Raw genomic sequence first — 25,904 nt, 5'->3', positions numbered from 1 at the left:
CAGCGCTAGGAGCTGTACACGCGCACAGAGATCAGATCCCCACTGCGCTAGGAGCTGTACGCGCACAGAGATCAGATCCCCACAGCGCTAGGAGCTGTACACGCGCACAGAGATCAGATCCCCACTGCGCTAGGAGCCGTGCGCGCACAGAGATCAGATCCCCACCGAGTGGCTAACCCAGGTTGCCGTGTCTACACTGCTCTTTTAACCCAAGTTAGTGAACCCGAGTTCTGAACCCAACTTGGCTTTGCAGTGCAGTATCCTCCGAGTAAAAGGCTGCCCAGGAGGAGCGCTGACACTCTAAACGGACAGGACAGAGGGGAAGTGATTTCTCCAAAGCGGCTGACCTGGTCAGCGATCGAGGTGGGACTAGAACCCAGCGCTAGGCCAGGACCCTGCCAGGTGTCACACCCCGATTCCCCTGGGTGAGGCAGTCTCTGTCCATGTGTCTCCTGATGCAGCCTGGCTGGGTGGGGGCTGGAAATTTCAGGAAAACCTGGAAGATTCCAGCAGAGCTTTCCTGACAAGTGTCCTCCACACTCATGGTGCCAAAGGTACCTAGAACTTTGTCCATGCCAGCCTGAGCTAAAAGGCTCCTAAGGGACACCCAGCATAGGGTACCCATGCCAGGGCTCTCTCTGAGATTAGGGTGCCAGGGAGCACCCACCCAATGGGTCAGTTTCAAGGGGCTATCCCTGGATTACTACAAATCCCCGCATGTTTGGCTTGGGGTCTTGCTCCCCCCGGCAAGCTGACTGGCTGTCAGCCAGGGAACCCAGAGGAGGTCCGTGCCCAGGAATGTGCGTAGATGGGTGGCATGGGAGCGGGCAGGTGCCGTGGAGGAGCCAAGCTGGAAAGGAGTCAAGCGGAAAATGCTGATAGGGCAGAATCACCGAGGGCGGGAGGAAGGGATGGAGGAGATGGAAATGGGACCCTCTCTTGAAGTTAGATCGGGGGGGGGTCTTGGAGATGTCAGGTTACGAAGTGGATCCCTCATCCTGGAGGGGACCCCACGCAGCCTGAGCGGAGCTAGAAGAATGGCGGGGGACCCACCAAGAACGCATGTCATCCCCAGGTTTTGCAGGTGACATGCGTGCTGGGGAGGCCCGGATGGTGGCAGGCGGACGGCTGTGCTGGCAGATTAATTAGCACCGTCCCGGGCTTCCGGGGGAAAAGTTTTCACGCTTCGTTTCTCCTGCGACAGCCTGCAGGGCTCGATTACAGGCTGGAGTGAGCGTGAGAGACGAGAGGGGTGGGGAGAGCATGGCGCCCACCACTACGATACCCAGCGCGCCTGGGATCTGCATGGGGATAGACAGAGAGATGTGTACACTTGGGATTAGATAGCTAGACAGCTAAAAAGCTGAGGCAGGCAGATCCACGGCCTGGTATTCACTCATCTAGAAAGCTCTCTTTCCAATCCCCACGCATGGCCTCTTCTCCTGCCATGGGGATTTCCTGCTCTCAGCCTGGTACCCGGCAGCTTCCTCTTCCCCCATAGCCGACCGGGCACGGCCGTGGCAGGGCACCTCCGGCAGGAGGACAACCCTGCCCCCCAGGGGTTCTGCTCCTCTCTGGAGAGAAGCAGGCCTGGCCATTCCCCATGGAGGAGGACATTTTAGCCAGGAAGTAGGTCGGGGGTCTTTGGCAGGGAGTCGGAGGGTTTTTCAGAGGCCGCAGGTTCGTACCCAGCCCGGCTCACTAGTGACTAGAAGTCGTGACCATCTGGAGGCTGATATGACACCAGTTGGCGTCGGAGCCTAGTCCTGAGTGGGGGAGGAGTCTGCAGCTCCAGGAAGAGGGAGCGCTGGGGAACGGCGCCATGCGGGTTTTAAGGATGCAGGGTCAGACGCTGCTGTTAGGTCTCACGGGTCAGCGGAGCCCAGCCCATAACCAGCCCCAGACAAGCAGCATATGCAGCCTGGTCCAAAGTCAATAGGAGACTTTCTGGTACCAGCAAGGAATCAACAACTTCCGCAGCTGTCTCCCGCCCACAAACTGACCCCCTCCCCGTGCCCCAGTTAGCTAATGAACCAGAGCGACACAACACAGGCCCTGACCCGGGTCCTAGGGCAGCCGTGGGGCTAAACTCTTGCTCTGTGTTACTCTCCCAAGTAACCCAGACAGAGCAGAACCTCAGATGCCCCGATGATTGCAGGAGGCCTGCCACCAGCCAAGGCCCCCGCTCCCGCGATGGGAAGATCCCTGTGCACTGCAGACCCTCCCTATCCTGAGGATGTGAGAATCCAAGCGAGCTGTACCAGCAGCCCAGCCCACACACAAGCTGCCAAGCGCTCCCCGCTAGGGAGTTAACGGCTCTCTGAGCGCTCCTGGCGCAGCGCACACAGGGGAGTCGTGCCTGGCAGCCATCAGAGGAAAGCACACGCGTTCAGGCCAGGATTTCCCCGTGCGTGTGTCCAGCAGGGAGAGCAGACCAGGGTCAGAAAAGCAGACATTTCTACTAGGCTGTCCATCCCCTGGGAAGAACGGGAACTGGATCTTCGTGCCCGCCCGGAATGGACTCTGGGTGCAGCCCCTCTCCCCAAAGAAGAGCTCGAGGAACGGAGTCTATCTCGGGCATGAATCTTCATCGGTGGGCCTGTGCACATGTGTGTGTGTGTGCATAGAATGTGTGTGTGTGCATAGAATCAGAGAAATGTCGGACTGGAAGGGACCTCCAGAGGCCATCTAGTCCAGTCCTATCCACTGAGGCAGGGCTAAGTATTAACTAGCCCATCCCTCACAGGGGTTTGTCTGACTTGCTCTTAAGAACCCCCAATGATGGAGATTCCACAGCCTCCCTAGGCAATTTATTCCAGTGCTTAACTACCCCGACAGGAAGTTTTTCCTAATGTCGAACCTAAATCTCCCTTGCTGCAATTTAAGCCCTTTGCCTCTTGTCCTAGCCTCAGTGGTTGAGCAGAACAATTGATCAATCTCCTCCTTATAACAATCTTTTGCGTACTTAAAAATCACTCTCACGTCCCCCCCTCAGTCTTCTCTTTTCCAGGGCACACAATTTGCTTTCTAGTAAGTCGTATTTTCTAGGCCTTGAACCATTTGTGTTGCTCTCCTCTGGACTTTCTCCAGTTTGTCCCCCTCTTTCCCGAAGTGGGGCGCCCAGACCTGGATACAACGACCCCAGCTGAGGCCTTAGCGGTGCTGAGTAGAATGGAAGAATTACTGCTCGTGTCTCGCTTACGACGCTCCTGCTAATACATCCCAGGATGGTGTTTGCTTTTTTGGAAACGGTATTACACTATTGGCTCACATTTCATTTGTGGTCCACTATAACCCCTGATCCTTTCCTGCAGCGCTCCTTCCTAGGCAGTCACTTCCCATTTGGTATCTGTGCCACTGATCATTCCTGCAGGACTTTGCATTTCTCCTTATTGAATTGCATCCTGTTTATTTCAGACCATTTCTCCAGTTTGTCCCGCTCATTTTGATTTCTAATCCTGTCCTCCAAAGCGCTTGCATCCCCTCCCAGCTTGGTATCGTCCGCAAACTTTATGTGTGTGCTCTCTATGCCAGGATTCAAATCATTTATGAAGATATTGAACACAACCAGACTCAGGACAGACCCCTGCGGGACCCCCGCTCGATACACCCCTCCAGCTTGACTGTGAACCAGTGATTCTTCTCTCCCAGCCAGTACGATTTTCCAACCAGTTGTGCACGCACCTTATAGTAGGTTCAGCTAGGCTATATTCCCCTAGTTTGCTTCTGAGATGGTCATGTGAGACAGTCTCAAACGATATTGTGTGTGTGTGTGCAAGTGCGTGTGTATTTGTGCACGTGTGGGTGGGTGTGCACACAGATGAGCAGGCACACGTACACAAGTACGCCTACACTTGTGCACACAGAATCATAGAATATCAGGGTTGGAAGGGACCTCAGGAGGTCATCTAGGCCAACGCCCCTTGCTCAAAGCAGGACCAAGCCCCAATTTTTGCCCCAGATCCCTAAATGGCCCCCTCAGGGATTGAACTCACAAGCCTGGATTTAGCAGGCCAATGCTCAAGCCACTGAGCTATCCCTCCCCCCATATAGAAACATGTGGGCACATGCATGAGCGCGTACACTCATGTGCGCACACACACGCTCATGCCTGTACACACGTGTTTGCATGTGCCTGGGCACACGCGCACACGTCTCTGCTGGTACCTAGTGCAACATCCAGGCGGCGAGCCCAGCTCCCTGCTCCCTGTGGTTAAACAGACGCAGCAGAGCCTCAGAACCGCCGTTTGTTCCCTTCCCTCGCTGCATTCAGAGACCCAGCTCTGCAGCTGCGGATTCCAACCGGTGAGTCCATAGAGAGCAACCCCCTGACATCCGCTCCGGGGGGAGAGCGCTCGGATTCCCTTCTCTGCCAGGACCCGGAGAAGCTCCACGCTCAGAGCACAGAGAGACCTTTATCCGCAGGGCTTTGGCAGGCAAAGGCCTCGGCCTGACTGTGCAATGGGTGCGGGCGGCTGCAGGAGGTGCGGGATGGGGAAGGCGGCACAGACGGGGTGAGTAGGTCTCCTGGCCGATGGCCAGGGAGTATCTGCAGGGTGCTGCTGACAGGGGAAAGAAGGTTTCTTTGCAGAAGAACACCTGGGACTAGGGACCGGAGTGAAAGCACTGTGAGTGATGAGTAGGGCCCTACCAAATTCACGGTCCATGTTGGTCAATTTCACGGTTATGGAATTTTAAAAATTGTCAATTTCGTTATTTCAGATACTTCAATCTGCAATTTCACGTGTTGTAACTGTGGGGTTTCCCGACCCACAAGGAGGTTGGGGCGGGGGGGGCCACAAAATTATTGTAGGGAGGTTGCGGTATTGCCACGCTTACTTCCTTCAGAGTTGGGCAGCTGGAAAGTGACAGCTGCTGGTCGGGAGCCCAGCTCTGAAGGCAGCACCATCGCCAGCAGCATGGTATGGTATCGCCACCCTTACTTCTGCACTGCTGCGGGCAGGGCACTGCCTTCAGAGCTGGGTGCCTGGCCAACAGCCGCCGCTCGCTAGCCACCCAAATCTGAAGGCAACGCAGAAGTAAGGGTACCACAACCCCCCTACAATACCACAACCCCCCTACAGTAACCTGGCGAGCCCCCTCCGCCTCTCTTTTGGGTTGGATCCCCCAGTTTCAGAAACGCTGGTCTCCCCTGTGAAATCTCTACAGTATAAGGTACAAGCACACAATAGACCAGATTTCACAGAAGGAGACCGGATTTCACGGCCCGTGATGCATTTTTCATGTCCTTGAATTTGGTAGGGCCCTAGTGATGAAGTTCTCTGCATGCTGGCCAGGGCCATGATACCTTGCAGGGCCTAGGGCTACAATGCTCTCTGCAAAATCCAAAACCCATAATCCATATCTGGTGGCTTCTCTTGGAAGAAATCCAGGGGTCCCCCGCTGCCCTCTCCTCTGCCCAAACAGCTCGGCCAACTGCTCCCTACTTGTCCTTCCTCCACTCTTGGCCCTATTAGTCCCCTATGCCTGGGACCTCCTTCCAGGACGCAGTCACAGCCATGCCGCCCTCCCCTGAAAACCCACTGCAGGGCTGGACTGCCCAGGCACTAGATCACATGGAATTGTTCTGTTTGTACAGCGCCTGGCGCAGCAAGGCCCTAGGCCATGACTGGGGCTCCGAGTCGCTACAGTGATACAAACCATAAATACTGATCACGATGCCAACCTCCGGGCATGCATTCTCCACTCAGAGCGCTCAACTCTCTGCAGCAGGGACGCGACGGCCACGAGCCTAGCGCCCTCGAGGAGTTGTATGTATTCTGTGCTGCCAGGCCCAAGCATTTAAAAATCACGAGTCAGGCCCCTGCCCCAAAAAATCAGGAGATTAAAAAAAAAATCTCATGTTTTTAAGCCAAATATGATGCATTTTAAGTTCCTTTTGTTCCCCTTCTGCTTTTCAGGGCTTTAGGGCTCACATTTTCAAGCTCTCTCAGCAACCACCAAGGTCCCATCTTGGCTGACACCGCGGGTACCAAAGCAGGGCTAAAAGCCAGAGCTGCTGCAGCTTGACCTACAGTCTAGCATCCCCTAGCTTGGGCTGTAACAGACTCCGATTCTCTGCAGATCAGGCATGGGGTGGGGGCGGGGGGGAACCAGGAACACACACTGACCCATAGTCATGTTACACGAACAGTCAATTCGCAGCAAGCTGGCACGTGAACCTACCTTGCACTAGCCTACCATGGACTGACTGACTGTGTAAATCCATCTGATGCTCTTTTATAGCTTGTTAATGTGCTTTGATCAGTCCCGTTTCAAAAAGGACTAGATCAAAGCGCATTAACGACTGTTAATGGACGTCAGGAGGGTCCACATGGACAGTTAGACCATGGCAGGAGAGTGCGGGGTAAATTCACACCCCAGTTTGCTGCAAACTAATTATGTGGCCTGGTCCACACTTAAAATTTGGAGCAAGTTAGCTAAGCGTGAAAAATTCACACCTGGAGGCGTTATCGCTAAGATGAGCTAAAAGGTGTAGATGCAGCTAGGTTGATGGAAGAATTCGTTCGTTGCCCTAGCTACCATGGCTTGGGGCAGTGGGTTACCCACATTAATGTAAACACCACGTAAATCACATGAGTCCAGGAGCTGGGGAATTACAAACACGCAGCTCCCTCCCCCAAATCACAAGACTCAGGATCAAATCGCAAGCACTAGCAGCTCCATACGTAAGACACAGCATGAAAAAGCTGAGATCTGACCATCTCCTTCAAGAGATGGAGCGAGGGGCACAGAATTGAGTACGGCAGAGGTCTGCCTGGCAGGCTAACAGCCCATGGCAAGGGTGTCTTTGCCAGTCCAAGCTGTTCCCCTACACTCACACCTCAAGACCAGTTGTAGCCTGAAGCCGCAAAGCCCTGGAGGCTGGGGGGCGGGGGGAGACACTTCTTTCATGCCAGATGAAGAAAGGAAGGGGTCCAGCTTTTCTCCTAGCCCTTGTGCTGGTCAGTTTCCATGCAGTCACCAGGGAAACCAGCAACAAACTGAGGAGACCATGGGGAGTATATTTTCTCTTTCATTTTTGTGCAGCCCATGCCAGAGCTGGGGGAGTGGGCAGAATAAGGGGGGTGGGGAACAGGTATCATACTCAGCCCAGACAGAAGCCACCTATGGAGGCAGAAGCACAAAGATCAGGCATAGGTGATGCAAGTCATGCAAGGATTAATCATTTGCAGATAAATGCAAGGATCATACCGAGTTTGGGATACATTCCACGCATGGTCTTTGCAACATGCAGACTGCGATGCACCGCCCTTTCAACTTGTATAGCCCATGGATGATCTTTCCAGCTTGCAAATCCCAGGCATGATCCTGGCCCCATGCACGTCTTACCCTGCATGCATTTTTGCCAGAGTGGGAGCCCTCGATCTCTGTGCCTGTCAGAAACCTGGCCTTTTGAAGGTCACCCAGCCAGGCTAGAAACTTGCTTTGTTCTGCAGGAAGTTGCTTATTTTATCAAGGGTTTTGAAGATTTTGCGTCAGCGCAGAACTTCGTCCCACTGCCAGCTGCTGGCCTTGCGTTTTTACAATTGAAAGGCTCTTTATAGTCTAACCGAGTGACCTCTTAGGAGACCTTCACCCAATCCCCTCAACTGCCCCTCTCTCGCTTTATTCTAAGGAGGTCCCAAACGGAACAGATGAGCTAAGCCGGACACACGTGCGCACACACACAAAAACAGAGAGAAAAGGGAGGGAAGGAGGATTTATAGGCCAATAACACACACCCCAGACAATAGGCCAGAGGAGAGGTATTGATCCCACCAGCTGTTCAAAGCTGGAAGATAAAAGCAAAGACACTCACTGGAGCTGGGCCTGTATGTTCGTATAATACAGTAAATCCCAGGTCCCATTAACTCTTGTCATGGGGCAGCTTCTGCATGGGGCATCTGCTGTCCTCCGGGAGATCAGAGGGGGCACCCCCAAAGTTGGAAGCTAACAGCTCCAAGGGAGGGTGTAGCTGTCAGTCGGGGTACCGCAGATGTCCCTGTTCAGGAGTGAGCTGAACTACCTGGCACTATGATGCAACTGGCTCTCTCATGGAGGAGGTCATACAGACCCACCTCACTGTTCCCCCCACACACACACACTCCCATCCCTGCCGGAGCCCTGAGGCCATCCTGCCCCACCCACACGACGGCGAGAGCCTCAGCTGAAGTGTGACTCGACCAGACGCCAAGCGCTGCCCAATGGCACCCGCAGAGGATTCGCCCCCGTGTTTCCACTCGTAAGGCCCCTCAGGGCTCCCAACACAGGCTCCCAATGGGCCATGCCCCACTGAACTCGGCAGGGTTGCAATTGGGGGAAGGCAGGGGGCTCAGCTCCCCCTCCACCCTTTGGCTCCGGACTGGAGCTGGAGGGGGGAAACGTCACTTTGCAGCCCCTTCTCTCGGCCCGGCAAGCCCTCTGTCATGACGAGCGGGCGGCCAGGCCAGGCTTGCAGTCCTGCCGGCCCCGCTGCGAGCAACCCCACCATCAGGCGGTCGACTTCCTCTTCCACTCCCTCTGAACCAGTGCCGGCCGGGCTGCCTCTGCAGCGCCCCCCCTAAGCAAGACCCACAGGCCTGGGGCTCGGACCCAGGTCTGCCATATGGCTAACCAGCCCCTCCTTTCATTTCCGCGCGGCTTTAGGCTAAGGGAAGAGGCAGCTGCCAGGGTCAGCTCTGCAAAGCAAGGGGAGCAGCAGCAGCCCACCTGTCTGAGGGGATCTCTCCTTGCAAGACCCGTGCAGACATTGCAATGCTCCACACGTCGGGGCGAAGGCTGCATGGGCCTCCTCTCTGGTGGCAAGGGGAACAGTCCACATTCCCCCCTCGGGGTCCTCCCGGCCCCCCACATTCACCTGGCTGGGAATACAGGCGGAGCAGATGGCTCATCGACTCGTAGCAGGGGCTACCCCAGCCAGGCTCTCAGATAAAGCATCTACCACTCACGGAGAGAGGATTACAGCCATAAGGGGCTAGGAGGAGAAGGGATAACACCACTCGGCTAAACCCTCCGAACAAAAGAGTATTAGGGATCAGTGTCGTGGGCTATAGTGCAAAGCCCTGTGATACCCCGTGCAAGTAGCACCCAACACAACGGCCATAACGCCAGCCCTTCCACCCAACGGGGCTGGCTGCATTCCGCTCAGCTGCAGGGGGCGGCCAGAGAGTTAACTCCCCGAGCATTCATCCACCGAGCCAAAGGACAGCCCGGCGGCTAGGGCAGTAGCTCGGGACTTGGGAAACCAGCATTCAGCTCCCTCCTCTGCCACAGGCTTCCTGAGTGACCTTGGCCAAGTCACCTAGACTGTTTTCAAGGCGGGGAGGTGTTGCTGCGTTTCAGTGTCCCAACACCCAATGGATTTAGGAGCCCGAGTCTCATTTTCAAAAGGGATTCAGGCACTTAGGAGCCTAAATCCCCTCAATTGTCAATGAGCGTTTGGCTTGCAGTTGCCGAAATCCCTTTTGAAAATGAGACTCAGGCTCCTAAATCAGTTAGGCGTTGCAAGACCGAGATACCTTGAACAATCTGGACGGGCCTTGGTATCTGTTTCTCCTGCATCAAATGGTGAGAACAGCACTGCCCAGCCTCCTGGGGGAGCTCGAGAGGCACTCAGATGCCCTGGGAACAGTGGTTATATAGGAGATGGACAGGCTGCCCACCCTGTCAGAGCCCTGTGCAAACATCCGCCAGGTAAGCGCCGCGCAGGTAGGTCAGAGACATTCCCTCCCACGTTACAGAGAGGGCCAGGGACTCGCTCCGCATCCCCCAGTGGATCAGGGTCACAGGAAGGACTAGAACTTTGACTGCAATTTTCAAAGGCGCAGAAGGGACTTCAGCATCCAAATCCCACCAAAATTCAATGGCAGCCGGGGGCCCTACGCCCCTAGGCCTTTGTGCAGATCCCAGCCCCCTGCCCTCTGCAGGCGGAGCAGGCCTCCGGGAGCAATGCAGGTCGCTGCAACACCTGCAGACACTGAGAAATTTCCTGGCCTCCCTAGCGCTTCCAAGCCAACGAAGGGTGAGACACAAAGGGATGCACTGAGGCCTAGTTGACATGATGCTGGCCCGAGGGCCATGGTTTGAGCATCCTCCAACACAGTCTGGGATGCTGGCCAAATATCCGACATCGGCCCCTCGGTCCATGTCCCGTCTGGACGGGTTAATACCGAGCTGAGGCTGTTGGATAGTAACAGCCAGGGACTTTGTTTTCTCTGGGTTAATAACCAGACCAATCCCTGCTGCCGCTTGCCCAACGAGATCGGCCAGCAAGACAACGTCGTGGGCTGCGGAGCGTGCCTCTGTGTTTCGGGCCCTTCCGCAGCCGCTGCGGGGCCGTCATGACCGCAAGCTTGCTGTGAAGCTGCAGGTCCCCGGACCCCCAGTTACAGCAGCTGTGCCGTGCGGAAGCGCAAGGCGGGCGCGCAAGGCGGGCGCGCACCGGCTCGACTCTTGTCATCTCTGTCAGCGGCTCCAGATCACGCGGCAGGAGGAGATCAGGAATGAGGACATGCGAAGCTGAACCCGGCAGCCAGCTCCATCAGAACTGGTTCGGGTTTTGGTGGCGTTCTGGAACGAATCCCAGAGCGTGTGCCCCCAGGAACGCCGCTGGGTGGGCGATCACGGGGATGCCAAAAGCTTCGGTGGGGCGACACATCTGCCCGCGATGGACGTTGCACCGAGGCGGGACGGCCTCATTCCGGCACAGAAGGGGTTATTCACCCTGTTGGACCCAGTTAGCCCTGTCCCTTCCCCCACTTCCGGCGGGGACAGAGCAGGAGGAATAAGGGCCGGGCCCCCGAGCCCAGTTGGAGGCAGAGCAGGGAAGGAGCCAGACGTCCCTTCCAGGGAGCCGAGTCGCCACGGAGCCCGTGACCAGCTGCAGCCAGCTTGGAGGATAGGCCAGCCGCGGCCCCCAGAGCCTGAGGGACCCAGAGAGGGAGCGCAGGGGGAGCCGTTCGGAGCGGAGACGGGGAACCAGGCCCCAGCGGCCACGGAGCAACCCAGGGAGACGAGACATTGGGACTGCTGTATTGCCAGGAGGCGAGGCTGCGACTTCCCGCTTCCTGGACAACCCAGCCCCGTCACCTGAGCCCCTGATTATTTGCCGGTTTAACCCTCAGGCAGGACCCCGACCCCCCGACTTCTCACTGGCCCAGCCCGCATCCGGGAGGCCTGAGCTACCACGTGCCCAGCGGCTAGGCTACGACCCAAGACGACTGATGGCCCCACTCGGCGCCAGCACCAATTCCCCGCCGCCGTCCAAGGGGGCGCCCCGCAGGAGACCCCAGGGACGTTACGGACACAACCAGCATCTACAATCACGCCACCTTCAGCACCTTGCCAGAGAGCGACAAGGAAGCTGCGTCCCTTTGGGATTTGCCAAGATGATGGTGGGCTGAGCGACTGTGATGACCGGTGGGAATGCACCTGAGCATAACAGAGACCCAGGTTTTAACCCTGCCTCTCTGGCGACTTTGGGCAAATGGGTTGAGTGCCTCCCTGCCTCAGTTTCCCCATCAATAAGGTGGATGCCTGCCTCCTCTGTGAGGGGCCTGAAGATGCGTGGATGGAAAGGGCTGTTATTTATGACGACGCTCCTGGCCTTTCAAATGCGCAGTCACGATTCCGATCCCAGTGGCGTATCAGCCTCTGCGCCCCAACCCAATTCCCTTCCCAGGCAGAAACTGGACCCCAGCCCAGCCCTCCCAGCTGTCTGCGCTCTAACCAAAAGCCCCCCCTACACGTCAACTGCACCCCCATATGTTTGCTGAGCACCCTCCCCGCTCAGCAGCCCCTCTCCACCTCTGAGCACATGCTGGGGGGGCGGGTGCCAGGACTTGGGCATGGCGCGCCTGTTCCCACACGGCAGAGGCTCCGTGCAGAGTACCAAGGGGCACTGCCAATTCTCTCCTTGCAGTCGGCTTCTGTGAACATGGAGCAGATCAGCACATTGCCTCGGCTCCTGCTGCTCCCTTCACGGCAGGTATTCTAGGTATTTGGGCTGTCTGGGGAGGAAGCTGTTTGGAATGAAGCTCCCTGGGGCATTGTGTGTGGCAGAGAGAAAAACTCGCCATGCCAGCTGATCGGGGAACATTCCACCACCTTGAAACACGCCCCCCAAGCCCTGGCCTTTGCCCCAAACAAGCTCAAACAGCCCATCCATGTAACGATAGAGCAATGCAACATCCGTCACCTGCAGAGGGCTCGTCTCACACCCAGTCCTTTTAGGGGGGCCCCACAGTAGAGGAAGGGGCCAAACAGAACAGCCCTCCCGCCCCCCGCTCTGGGGCCCACATGAATATTACAGGTGCCCCGCGGTGCCGCTCCACAGAGATAAGGGTGGTAAAGCAGCAGCTAGGGAGCAGCTATGGCCTCTCCTGCATCTAGCTCCGGAGGTCCCCCAATTCCGGCAGCTGCTGCATTTCCATACAGCCTGCCCCGTTCGATGCCGCTAGCTGGCCCCTGGGAGCAGAAGGCAGCTGAGGTGGGTGAGCGTGGAACCCAGGCTCCGGGAGGTGAGGGCCTACTCCACGGGCTCGTTTGACAGCGAGGCCACGCTCCGAAAACGGACCAGCTCCTTACTCCACATCTCGGCTCGCTGGGCAACGGGCGGGCACGCGGACTCTGCTGGCTGGCGCGACTGTGCGGACCGATCGGCCCCAAGGCAGGGGCTCCCGTTAGCAGGGCGGCTCAAAGGGGTGCCGCACACCCAGCCCGGTGGCTCAGCCCTTGAGCGGGGGACTGCAGGGCTGGCGGCTGGCAGAGCTCCTTCGCCGCAAGTGAAGGGGAGATCGTAGCCCGGGCAGGCACCAGCTTTCACATCTAGCTAGCTCTCGTGAGTAACAATGGCAGCGAAAGCCTGGTGACACAGGCCAGCCGCCCCAGGACAAGCCGGCTGGGGGCTTGGTACGTATTCGCTTTGCCAGCCGCCACGTTTGCACGACTACCATCACTCAGTGCGAGCGCGATGAAAGCTAGCGTTGGTGTGGCTGCCCGTGCCTCAATCATACCCGCAGCCATCACGTGCCAGAGTCTATTTGATCTGGAAGCCGCTCGAGTGAAAACAATGGCAAAGACCAGAGGGCAGGTGGGCAGGGCACCAGATCGGGACGCCGGGGTTCTATTCTCGTCTCTCTCTACTCTCTTCGTCTCTACTCTCGTCTCGTCTCTGCCACTAACTTGGGCCAGACATTTCCTCTCTCTGTGCTTCTGTTTCTCCTCCCACCCATCCTTGGGCTGGCCTGATTAGATTGCCAAGCTCTTTGAGGCAGGAACTCTATGTACAGGGCCTAGCACAACGGGGCCTCTAGAAGTACCATAATATATATAATAGCAGCTCCACTGGGCTGTATGTTTCCGGCCTGATCCTGATCTCCTGATCTTCTCCCTCATTGGTATGAAGGGGCATTATGCGGCTGGTTTCAGTGATCAGAGGCTAGGGCGCTGTGTCCACATATGAAGCCCTTGGCATGATGACATAAAGAAGCAGTTGGCAGGAAGGGACTACCAGGCGCGAGAAGGTCTGAGAGTGACAGGAGAGAGATGCATCCCCTCACCCCCATTCCCCCTGAGGGGCATGCCCATGCATGAGGGGGTGCCAGCCACCTGGGGGCCTGGCAGGGGAGAGAATTTTAGAGGCGTGTTGCTATGGCAGAAAGTCCAGCCCAGCCCAGCTCCCAGCGTGAGAGAGAATCGCAAGGAATCCAGGCCCTGAATTCGTCCTCCCTCCAGTTCGGCTGCAGGACGCCCTCCCAGTTCGAAATGCGCCACTCCCCGCACGCCAATGAGAAAAAACACACCAGCTAACCATTTTGGCAGGCCCTACAATAACACGTGCCCGGTGCTCCTAAGCTCCCCCTGTTGCCTGGGTGGTACAATTTCAACAGGCTTTAAAATACAGCACTTGGCCACTCCCCGCCATCACGGTCCTCGGGCCCCGTTTCCAGGGGCTCTGCAGCACAACCAGGGACTGAGTTTCCAAAGGGCTCAACTCCCATTTAGGCAACTAAAGAGCCAGGTTTTCCCGGTTGCTCTAGCCGTGACACCAACGACTAGATGTTCACAGGATCCCAGCACCCTCCAGGCTGCACTCTTCCGAAAACCCCGGCTGCTTCGGTGTCTGGGGCGGAGCGGGCCTCTTAGAACAGTTCCCCAAACACAGCCCGCCAGTGACCCTACCCGGAATCGGGGACGCGGCTCTATAAATAACCGAACTCAGAGACAAAGCAATCGCTGCTCCTCCAGTCAAGGGGAATGCAAGTGCAAGCAAGTTGCGAAGGCCCAGAAATAGCGGCCCGGCCCCCGGGAGTTCATCATCGCCCCGGGCATCGCCACTCCGCTTTATGGCATCACAAGCCACTGGCACAGGTGGCTTCCGGGTCCATCTACAATCAGGAGCCTGGATGGGCCCTGCCAGTTCCAGCATGGCCCCGCTTGGGGATGTGGGGCATGGTAACTTCCCTGCCAGCTGACAGCAGTGGACCCCTTTGCCATGCCCCCCAGGCATCTCCCTCCGTCTGTGCCCCCCCCCCACAGGCACCATGTATGTTTCTGCCCCCCACCCCCAAATCCTGCCCCAGATCGCTGGCGCAGTCGCCCCTCCCCTCCCTCCTCTCCCCATCGCAGGCTCTTCCGTGCCCATCTGGCTCGGGGTGAATCTACAAGAGGGCCGGTCCCGCTTGCTCAGAGGCTGTGACGAGAAAGCAGGCACATCTCGCGGGGGTGAGACTTCCCCTTTCTCACTTCTCCTGCACCCGAGGGGGCGGGGGCGGGGGGTGGAGAGAGGGGGCGTGATAGTCCAGAGATCAGCAGAGTCCTGATACCGGGCACCCAGCCACTCTTTCCCTGGCCCCACACCCCTTCACAGTACATCTCTGCCTTGGAGCTTCTTCTCCTCTGTGGACCCCCTCGGCCCCCCGAAGGCGACCCCACAGGGGAAGAGGAGTACATACTACCCCACTGCGTGTTAGCTCAGGGACATGACCAATGACTAGTCCTTCCTCCCAAGAGATCCCAGCTGCTGAGACACACTAAACAATGGATGACAGGCAACTGTAGGCCAGTGGAGAGACAGGTAGTCCAGTCCAGAGGACAGAGCACTGGACTGGGGCCCAGGAGACCTGGCTTTGCCACAGACTTACTGGGTGACCCTTGGGCAAGTCTGTTTCCCTTTGTCTGGTCTATTTAGATTGTGAGCTCTTGAGGGCAAGGACTCCGACTCTGTATGCACAGCGCCTGGCGCAATGGGGTCCTGATCTCAGTCAGGGCCTTCATTCGTGATGCTCAGGCACTGGGAGAAGGGCTTGTACAAAGATCACTGTCCCCGTAAGGCCAGCAATGGGAGAAGGGCCCAGTAAACCCCTGGGACACTCATCACACGGAGAAGAGGGGTGCAATCAAAAATCACCGCCCACAAGGCCAAGACAAGCCACCGCTGCTCAGCCCAGCAGCTGTACGCTCCTAGCCTCCTACCCCGATAGGCCACTAAGGAAACCCAGCAGGGCTCATCTGCATCCAGGTCTCCTCCCGGCCACGGCACACCACACAAGCAAAGTCTTAATGTCCTTCCCAGTTTATTCCTCTAACTGGGCAAATCTGCCCCTCTCCTGCGACGGCCCCACACCCCCAGGATGACAGCAATGCGTCCTGCTCTGGCACCTGCCACCCAAACGTTAACAAGCCCAGCCTCCAACCCTACAGGGAGCCCCGTCAGCCTGACGGCCCGTGCGCTGCACGTAGGGAAACTGAGGTACAGAGACAGGAGTAACTCGCCCAAGGTCGCCCAGCAAGTCAATGGCAGAGCTGGGCATGGAACCCGACTCTCCTGACACCCAACCCTCTGCTTTAGCAAAAGGTCCCTCTGCACCACAGCCCCACCTCCCCACCCAGGTGCACCGACCCAGGGCCTGCCTATGGACAACAGCACTGCCCGGCTCCTGCCAGCGAGTCTCTCGCGGACCGATTCCCAGATCCTCAGAGTCAGACCCAGCCTGGAATGGCTCGCGCGCCAGCCGCACACTGAGCCCCAGCTCACTCCAGGAGCAAGGGGTTGGTTGGGGGGGGGAGTAGGCGCACCCCAGGCCAACGGTCTGCAGAGAAAGTCATCCCCCACCACTTCATCAGCCGCGCAACCATAGCTGGGGTGTAATTATGCACCTATTCCATGGCTCCCATCTCCTGGATCTAGGGTGGGTGCAGAGGGCCAGTTAAGCACCACAGTGGCATGGGCAATGGACAAGGGTGTCGGCCGATATGCACACACATCCATCCGCTCTCCTCCCCGCCAAGCGAGCCCTCCTGGCTCCCATTCCCAAATCACATGCACTGGGCCAAATTCTGCCCCTGGTGTAACTCCAGAGAGGAATCTGGCACTAGATTCTGACATTGGGGTGATTGTAGCCTCTTCTCGTGGGCCCCCAATGGGGCAGAGGAGCAGCGTGGCGGGGGGCCAAACCCAGATGCCAATGGAAAGGCCTCCCCTGAGGTAGGATCAGACAGCTGCTATCCTCCCTTCACCCTCCTCGCCAGCTTCATGATCTCATCCTTATCCTGAGGCTGTCCATCCCTGTGAGAAGCCAGGCTCCTGGGATACACAGCAGACTCAGAGGGCCCCAAACCCAGAGATCTCCAGGATGTTCTCCCACCCCAAGCTCCTGGGATACACAACAGATACAGAGGGCCCCGTACCCAGGGATCTCCAGGATGCTCTCCTGCCCCACACTGCTCAGACCCCACCTGGATCCAGGAACCCGCCCGCCCCATACCACAGATCTGCCCACAATGCCAGGGGGCAGCCTCATCCGGCCTGCAGAGAATCCAGCAGCCTCTGCAGGGGCCCAGGCCTGGCTTGGCTTTGGGGTCCGGGCCGGCAGGCTGGTGTCAGAAACCAGTCCACACTCTGCCAGCGGAAGAGAAAGGCGGGTTCTGCTTGCTCCACCAAATGGGGATGGCTTAATGGGCCAAAGCCCCCCACCCCACATACCTACACCCCCTGGAATCACGGGGTCAATTTGCAGCAGGGCTGGCTCGGACCTTCACCGGGGTGGGGGGACGACCCAGACCCTACCCCACGGTCTTGCCTAGCCCTTGATAGCCCCTCGGCACTTCTCACCCCAGTGAGGGGTTGGCTCTGCTGTACCTGGCCAATATCTTCCCCCACTCCCAGCCCCGCACTAGTGTGTCCCGCAGGATGCTGTCCAGCCACCCCAGCAGTGGCTGCATTTCATGGGTGCCAGCGCAAAGACAGCACGTTGGCACAGATAGCATGGCACCCCCATAGCCCAAAATAAGTGGCATCGCAGCCCAGCTGGACCAATGCTAACTGAGGGCGATGGCGTGACAATCTGGAAAAATCCCCGGGCAGGGAGCTACCAGGTGGCAGGGGAGGGAGGTGGCGCATGGAGCTAGATGCTAGGGGCTGCTGGGTTCTGATCCCAGCTCTGACACTTCCTCACCATGTGCCCCAGGGTGGGAATGACGTCCCCGTCTCGAATTGTTCACACCTCCCCGTGGGCGCGGAGAGGGCTCCATTGGCCGGCGCGCCCGGCCCCGTTACGCCCCCCCTGGCGAGGCGCGGGGACGCCCAGCGGCCTACCTGGATGGGAGCCGTGCTGAACTGGATCTTGCGGTTGGGCACCAGCTCCTCCTCCTCCGACAGCCCGGGGATCTCCACGCAGCTCGACTCGGGCTCGTACAGCCCGTCGGCCTCCTCGTCCTCGTCCAGCCCGCTCCCCCCCGAGTCCTCCCCCAGCCCACTGTATGCACTGATGTCCACCAGGTCGGCCTCCGAGAAGTCCTCCTTCTTGGACTCGTCGCCCAGGTCGGCCTCCTCCTGCCCCTCGGCCTTGCCCTCCTCCTCGGGGTAGGCGTCCGCTTCCGGGGCCTGCCCATGTTTCTCCGCAGCCAGGCCGCCGTTCTCCAAGGCCGCGTGCACCGTCACCTCGGCCTGGATCAGCTCGGCCCGCTCGGGCCCAGACGCCAAGCTCTTGCTCTTGTCCTGCTCGGCCGCCGTCTCCTCCGCCTGCTCGGCGGCCTCGAACTCCTGCTCCGAATCCCCGCTCTCCTCCACCTCCACCGGCTTGATCTTCCGCACCTCCTGGACGCTCTGGGCCCGTGGGCCCGTGGCGTCCTTCTCGCCCGGCCTGGGCGCGACCGGTTTGGGTTGGGCCTTCTCGCCCTCAAGATGCTTGGCTCTCAGTTGGAGAGCCGGCCCGTCGCCCCCCCTGGCTTCCGCCTTGCCCCCTTCCGGGCCCTGGAGGAAGACCCGGGACCTCTTGCTGACGATCTTGGAGTTGAGGGGCCCGACTTTGCTGGGGGTTTTGTGCAGGTTGTTCCTCAGGTCGGCCTTCTCGAAGACGGCGCTGAGCTGGCTGACGGTGGGCGACACGGCCTCCGTGTCCAGCTTGTCCAGGGACTCGGTGCTCCCGTTGAATCTCACCACCACGTCCAGCTTCCTGTCCTGGAAGCCGGCCCTCTCCTTCCTCAGCAGGAGCTTGTTGGTGGTCTCCTTCTCCTGAAGGCTCCGCTCGAAGATCTTCCGGGTCTCCTGGAGCTTGGAGACCGGCTTGTCGGGCTTGGAGTCGAAGCGGCTCACCCTCTCCGACACGCTGGTCCCCAGCTTCAGCAGCGCGCTGTGGTCCACGTTCTCGTTCAGGCTGCTGGCCCTGGGCAAGGAAAGCCGGACGGGCTTCTCCTTCACCTTGGCCAGGTCGCAGGTGCCCTCGCCCGGCGGGGCGGTCCCCATCTGCAGGAACATGTTCTTGATCCGGTGCACGTTGGACCCATACTTCTTGTTCCTGGCCTTCTTGGCTTCTTCGCTCTCGGCGGCCCCAAGGGCATCCTTTGTGGCTCGGAGGGCCTGGATCCCCGCTTCGTAGGCGTTCCTGTGGGGAGAGGCGCTTCTCAGGCTGCCGCTGCTGCTGTTGCTGGGGCTGGCGGTGGGGGGCTCCGTCTTCATCATGGTTCAGCGAGGAGCCTTCTCCGGTCGCCCACACCTCATAGCCTCGCTCGGCCTCCTCTGGCTGGCTCCTCTTCCCCACAATGGCTCTCCCTGCCCGCCGGCTCACATCCCCAGCAGAGCCCCCCTAGTGTAGGAAGGGGCTACGCCGTACAGCGGGCATTGTGCAAGCGGAATGGGAGCAGGGTGGCGAGGAGGCAAGGCTGGTCGGTCCACGGCTTGGCAGCCGGAGCAGGAGGGCGAGATCTCCCAAGGCATCGGCTCAGGCCATTGCCAGCCGGGTGATCAGATTCCCTCCCCCACCCCTCGCCCCTTCTCCTCCTCCTCCTTCTCCTCCTCCTCTTCCTCTTCCTCGCTCTCTCTTTCTGCGCCTGAATGGCTGGTGATGGAGACTGAAGGCTCCAGCTCTTCTGCAATCAGCACAGCCTACCGCCCCGGCCTAGGCTCCCTCTGGGTCTTAGAGAGATCACCCGAGCCCTCCTCTTCTTCCCCGCCTAAAGGAAGCGGCAGGGCCATGCGTCCCCTGCAAAGCCCCATAGCCACTGAGCTAATCACCCCAGTAGGAGGGGGCCGGGACAGCGAAAGCCCCCAGCTCTGCCATCGACTTATTCAAAACAGCAACAAACTCTGTAACACGACTCAGCCCCCCTCCCGGCCACCAGCGCTGCCAGTTCTCTGGGCGCCTTCCGCAGGGGGACAGATCCGCTCTTCCTGCTCCAAGCCAGTTACCACGTCCCCCTTTGGCTGCCCCCACGCCCGCCCCGCCCTCCGTGGCACGAAGGCTCGTTCGCTCTCGCCCTAGCTCCGGGCCAAGGCATGAGGCAGAGCCCTGGCCTGTTTGCAACACATGTGCTGTCCCGTGGGCCCGTGCCGCTTGCTCTAAGCGGGGGCTTCCCCTTTTCTCTGGTGATCTGGGGGACTCCCGCTGGGAGGGAGGCGGGGGGGGGGCAGCGCTTCAAGGGGTCGGGAAAAGGGGTGTGTGGGCGGGGGGGGACTATCATAATTGGGGAGTAGCAGCTTTGGTGGGGGGAGGGCTTCAGGTGCACCCCTCAACTCCCTGGCTCGATTGTTCTTGATTTGCCGAGTCCATTTCCAATGCCCACCCCCCAAACACTGGCCGGGGGCACCTTTTAGGTTCTGCTGTGGTTGCTCCTTGCAGCCTTGGCAAGGCAGGCCGGCTGAAGCCCCAGTTGGGATCTGGTTTTCAGAGGGGCAATTGCACTGGGCGCGTTCATCTCCTTTGAAAAAGAGACCCGCTTTGCCGAGGCGCTGATGGCCGAGGCTGTGGCTTGGCTCCCTGGCTAAATCAGGCCCCTAAATACAGTGCTAGCCGCCTAGCGTTAACCACGTGAGTTAGAAGATGCTGGCCTGTGGTTTCAGCGCTTCATCTCCGTCACCATACGCTGCCCTGAAACCGAGCGTCTCTCCCCTTGGACATATTCTGCCTCTGACATGGCCAGTCAAGGCCATCGGATCGTGTCCATTCAGCACGCACACAGATTTGCACTGTGGGATTTCCATCCATGAGCCCATTGGGGGCAGAAATCGGAGAGTTCACAGCATTACCTCGCAATGGAGAGCTTCAAGGAGCCAAATTCATTCCTGGGGAAACTCCACGTGACCCCCTAGGGGCCTGGCTTCTTCTCTCCCTTACCCCCATGTCAATCTGCAGTAACCCCTGTTTTTTACTTGCGTTATAGTAGTGTCTAGAGGCTCCAATCAAGCTCAGAGCCCCAATTAGCTAGGCGCTGCGCAGATACACAGCGAGAGGCTTACTCCAAAGAACTCACAAGCTAAAGAGACAGGCAAAGGGTGGGAGGGGAAACTGAGGCACAGAGCAGCCAAGGGACTTGCCCATGATCAACGGCAGACCCAGGAAGAGAACCCAGATCCATCCAGCCCTACACACTGCCTCTCTACGTTTTGACCAAGTCACAGCCACGTACAACTGGCTGGTGGGAAAGAGGAATCAGGCCCCTCAGGGTTTGATTTCAGCTTCCCAGCATCCCTCAGTGCTGTCCCTTGAGCTCCTCAGGAGGCAGAATCTGACCAGCAGACGCACGAGGGTCAGGGCTCAGCTGCAGTGGGTCACAGCTAGTCCTCGTCTTCGCCATGGCATGCCAGGCAAGCAGTGCCCGTGTGTCCTTCAAAACACAGGGCTGGGAGTCAGTCCTGTGCCCAGCTGGATGCATCTGGTCACCTCCCCACGTCTCAGCTCTCCCACCTGTAAAATGGGGCTGGCGATCCGCCCCTGTCGGCGAGGCCCGCTCCCTGCAAAGCTCTTGGGGTGCTCATCGGGAACCGCAGGGCACTGTCGCTATGGACGAATCGCTCCGTCGACACGGGGCAGCCTTCCCTCCAGGCTCTAGTCTCCAGGCAAGATTTCCAGCAGCAAGGAGTCAAACTGGGGCGCCTTGATTCCGAGAGGATCGAGGCGAGACGCCTCAAAGGGGCTGGATTTTCAGAAGGCGCCTACCCCTTTAAGAGGTGTCGACCTGGGCCCCCCCAAATCACTCGACCCCCTTGAATAATCTTAGCCCCTGGGATAGGCAGGAGTGGGTTCCACCAGCCACCCCGTGTCTGGCCTGGCTCCCCTCCCTTTCCCAAGGCCCCCAGCACGGGAACCAGGCGGCACCAGGACCCTGAAGATGCCAGATGACAAACGCTCCCCCTCCACTACGTTGCTTCCTGCATCTTCTGCCTTTTTGTGTATGAACCAGCACAGTTATACGTCCCCCACCTTTTCCTTCCCCCTCTGCAGTTCTCCCCCGCCCCCTTCCACCCAAATGCCAGCCCCACAGCAGCTGCAGAGCGGGCAGGGGAGGGTTCTGTACTGGGATCCCGGGCAGAGAGGCGAGGAGCAGGGATCCAAACCCCATGCCAGGCTGCAATTGATTTCTACACCACAAACCCCACCCCCCCACACACCCCCCACCACCCGCCAGCTGCAAGAGCCGATTACACCTCTGGCCTGACTCATCTGTCCTGCAAACCCACCGACCACAAGCCTGGGTGTTTAACCCTTGCCGGACAAGAGGCAAGAGTTACATAAAGGGAAAGTGAGCTGTAGCTCACGAAAGCTTATGCTCAAATAAATTGGTTAGTCTCTAAGGTGCCACAAGTACTCCTTTTCTTTTTTCATAAAGGGAAAAGGCACGTTATGAAACTCCCCCAAGCACCTCTGGCCCCATGTGAGCTGCATCCTGGGACTACGGTCACCCCTACAGGCCCCAGCTGAGATCAGGGTCCCATTGTGCCAGGCGCTGTACGTGCATATAGCAAAATAATAATACCTAGATCTTACATAAGAACGGCCACACTGGGTCAGACCCATGGTCCATCTAGCTCAGCGTCCTGTCTTCCGACAGTGGCTGGAGCCAGGTGCTTCAGAGGGAATAAACAGGACGGGGCAATTATCAGGTGATCCATCCCCAGTGGTCCAGATTCAGTTTCTGGGCATCAGAGGTTCAGGGATGGGGTTGTGTCCCTGACCATCGTGGCTAATCGCCACTGATGGACCTATCCTCCGTGAATTTATCTACTTCTTTTGGCCTTCACAGCATCCCCTGGCAATGAGTTCCACAGGCCAACTGTGCTGTGCGCAGAAGCGCTTCCTTGTCTTTGTTTGAAACCCGCTGCCTACGAATTGCTTTGCGTGAGCCCCGGTTCGTGTCTTACGTGAAGGGGTAAATAACGCTTCCTTAACTTTCTCCTCACCATTCCTGATTTTAGAGACCTGTATCATATCCTCCCTTAGTCGTCTCTTTTCTAAGATGAGCAGTCCCGGTCTTGTTAATCTCGCCTCCTTTCACGGCGTGCTTTTCCTCAGAAGATCTCCACATTCTTTGCAAAGGAGATAAGCCTCACTACCACTACGTGGGGAAACTGAGGCCCAGAGAGGCGAATTAAGAGACAGTCTCTGCCCCAAAGAGTTTCCAGGCTAAGTAGACAAGACAGATAAAGGCGTCAGCAAACAGCATGGAGGCAGAGTTGGGGACAGAACCTGGTCTCTGATCCCAGCTTGGACCCCAGAGCCTGTGGACTAGACCACCCAGGCCTTACACGAGAAAAGACAAAGGGAAAACAGAGTGAGGCCGTGACATGCCCAAGCAACAGCAGAGCGGGGACTAGCACCCAGGACTCCTGAATTATAACCACACACCCTGGCAGCCTTGTACTGGGGGCAGCTACATCCTCACTACCTGCGCCAGCTACATTAACCCCCACCGGTGCTGCAGGAACCCCTTCGTCTGCAGTGTAGACATACCCACAGCAAGAGGCAGCCCCGCCCCAAAGAGCTTACAGTCTAAATAGACAAGACCCAGGAAGGAAGGGCCGTTATTCCCATGGCAAATGGAGGCCCAGAGGGATTCAGTGTCTTGCTTAAAGTTCAGCCAGCGACAGAATAAAACTCAGATCCCCGGAGTACTGATGCAGAGCCCTGACCACTCACCCATGCTGCTTTAACTTATCATGCCTCTCCCCTCTGGGTTGCATGGGCTTTTCCTGCAGTGTCGAACAATTCACAGTCATCTGGGCCAAGCGACTGGACCGGGGCTTGTAGACGTCCGTTGAATGTAGAACCATCCTTCTGCTCTACTCCACACTGATTAGGTCTCAGCTGGAGTATTGTGTCCAGTTCTGGGTGCCACATTTCAGGAAAGATGTGGACAAATTGGAGAAGGTCCAGAGAAGAGCAACCAAAACGATTCAAGGGCTAGAAAACATGACCTGTGAGGGAAGATTGACAAAATTGGGTTTGTTTCGTCCAGAGAAGAGAAGACGGAGAGGGGACATGATAACAGTTTTCAAGGACATAAAAGGTTGTTACAAGGAGGAGGGAAAGAAATTGTTCTCCTTAACATCTGAGGATAGGACAAGAAGCAATGGGCTTAAATTGCAGCAAGGGTGGTTTAGGTTGGACATTAGGAAAAACTTCCTGTCAGGGTGGCACTGGAATAAATTGCCCAGGGAAGTTGTGGAATCTTCATCTTTGGAGATTTTTAAGAGCAGGTTGGACAAACACCTGTCAGGGATGGTCTAGATAATACTTAATCCTGCCACGAGTGAAGAGTACTGGACTAGATGACCTCTCAAGGTCCCTTCCAGTCCTATGATTCTGTTAACTACAGGCTCAGATTGCTCCCTGGCAAACTCCAGTACACGTCTAAACCGAGCAATATTAGTCATTTCAATACCTGACCCAAACCATTTTAACACACTGATGTATAGTCTACACACAGGACTCGTTGTACCCACTGCTGAAATTCAGCCACTTCTCGGGGGGGTCGGGGGGGGAGCACAGCCGCTGTTTAGCAATAATGCCATGCCAGACTGCTGAGTTCAATACAGCAGGAGAATTTTAAGCAGACACAATGCACTTTTCCAGCCAGGACCCTGGGATCAACGCCCCGACTCTCGTCCGATTGCAATGGAATTGATTAACAAGTGCAAGAAGCCAGGAACTTGGCTTCACGGCTCACACAGAGGACGGCTCTTCCAGCTGCACGATCTCAAGCCGGGGGATTGATTCAGCCACGAGTCAGTGGGAAGAGCAGTGAATCACCCGCAGCTCTGCCTGCCGCGCTCTTCGGAGGTCTCCTTCAAGTGCTGCCCCGGATTAGCTTGGGAGGTCACACAACACGCGCTGGGACGGCGGCCAGGCAGGTCTGTTGCAGGTGTGATGCAAACTCGCACGAGCTGACGAGGCTCCGAGCGGCCCTGGAATGCTGCTTTCTCTTCCAGTCCTGTTCACCGCTCCCGCAACCCAGGGAGACCTGCTATTCCAGTCCTGGAGCACCAAGCATTTCCCTTCTGACCGAGAGCCCTTCCAGGCCTGGGCCCCCGTCCCGTCTCACGCTGACATGATCTGGCCCAGCCCTGGGGTCTCCCACATCTCTGCCGAGGCCCCTCAACCTGGTTATCCTGACCTCCAGGGTTCTGCCATGGTCAGTTCTCTGCATTGTTCTGACCTGCTGCTCTCTCCCTTTTAAATCAGAAAATACGGTTTCTGCTATCCCGGGGGTGGAAAACATTCAGCGTCAATCACAACTGGCCACAGATATCCCGTCGTACCAGGCCGTCCTCCCACCCTTTCCCCCGCGGGGAAATCCAGGGGCCAAACTATGCTACACTCTGCACCCAACGCTGTATTTGCCAAGCCCGCGGCAGTGTTTCCACTGGAAGGATAATGCCGCAAGGGCTGCCAGAAACGCACGCCGTCCAACCTTCCCCGACAAACAGACTCGCTCGCCGAAACCGTCTGTGCGGAGAACACTGGTCGAGGCGGGGTTCTCTGCACGCGCTGTGCAGGGGCCAGGGTAGATCCTGGCAGGCTCTGGTGGGTGAAGAGCTGCTCTGGAAGCAGGAGGCCAGGACCAGCAAGGGGCCTGGGGAGAATGAAAATGAGTGATATTGACCCGTCCTTAGCCTGCTTAGCAGGGATCCCGGCAGGGAACGCTGCCTAAGGAAAGGGGATAGGTGGGCAATCTAGGCCAATCTGTAACCAAGCCAGCAGGTAGCCCGGGAGGGACCCAGAGGGAGAGTGAATGAATGACACACACCAATTCCTAGCCCCCCCCAGCAGGGGTCACTGCAAGACCCAAGACCCATTGGGATGGATGGGACACACAAGAGGGAACCTAGCGCCTCCTTGAGCCAGAAGGGGCACAGTGCAGAATAAAACAATGAATCCAGTGAAAACTCCCCTGCCAGCCCCGCTGGAATAACACTGGACAGGATGTCCGGCTCAGCTGGAGGAGACAGGTGAGTTCTGTAAAGCCAGGACTATAAACACCCTGCAACAGAGAGCGGAGAGGCGAGTCCACACCTCTGAGTTATTGTTTCAGGGTCCCTGCAGACCCAGACGGCCCCCGGGTCAGTTATGCTCAGCTCAGCAGCCTTGAGGGGTTTTCTCTTTTTTCTCTTAATGAAAGCGGAGATT

General features: G+C 57.8%; 1 protein-coding gene across 1 annotated transcript in view; it reads right to left on the bottom strand.

Moving 5' to 3' along the window:
- PPP1R9B (protein phosphatase 1 regulatory subunit 9B) overlaps window positions 1-19,672 on the bottom strand; it is a 44,624-nt gene extending 24,952 nt beyond the window's left edge. Inside the window, exon 1 of the mRNA XM_037886993.2 lies at window positions 17,600-19,672. Within this exon, the coding sequence (XP_037742921.1) occupies window positions 17,600-18,964 (1,365 nt within the window). The 5' untranslated portion in view covers window positions 18,965-19,672. The remainder of the gene's footprint in view (window positions 1-17,599) is intronic.
- Window positions 19,673-25,904: the final 6,232 nt, after the last annotated feature.

The sequence above is a fragment of the Chelonia mydas genome, chromosome 27 (assembly GCF_015237465.2).
Source record: "Chelonia mydas isolate rCheMyd1 chromosome 27, rCheMyd1.pri.v2, whole genome shotgun sequence".
NCBI lineage: Eukaryota > Metazoa > Chordata > Testudines > Cheloniidae > Chelonia > Chelonia mydas.
Note: the sequence above shows the minus strand (reverse complement) of the source record. Positions and strands in the feature narration are given on the sequence as shown.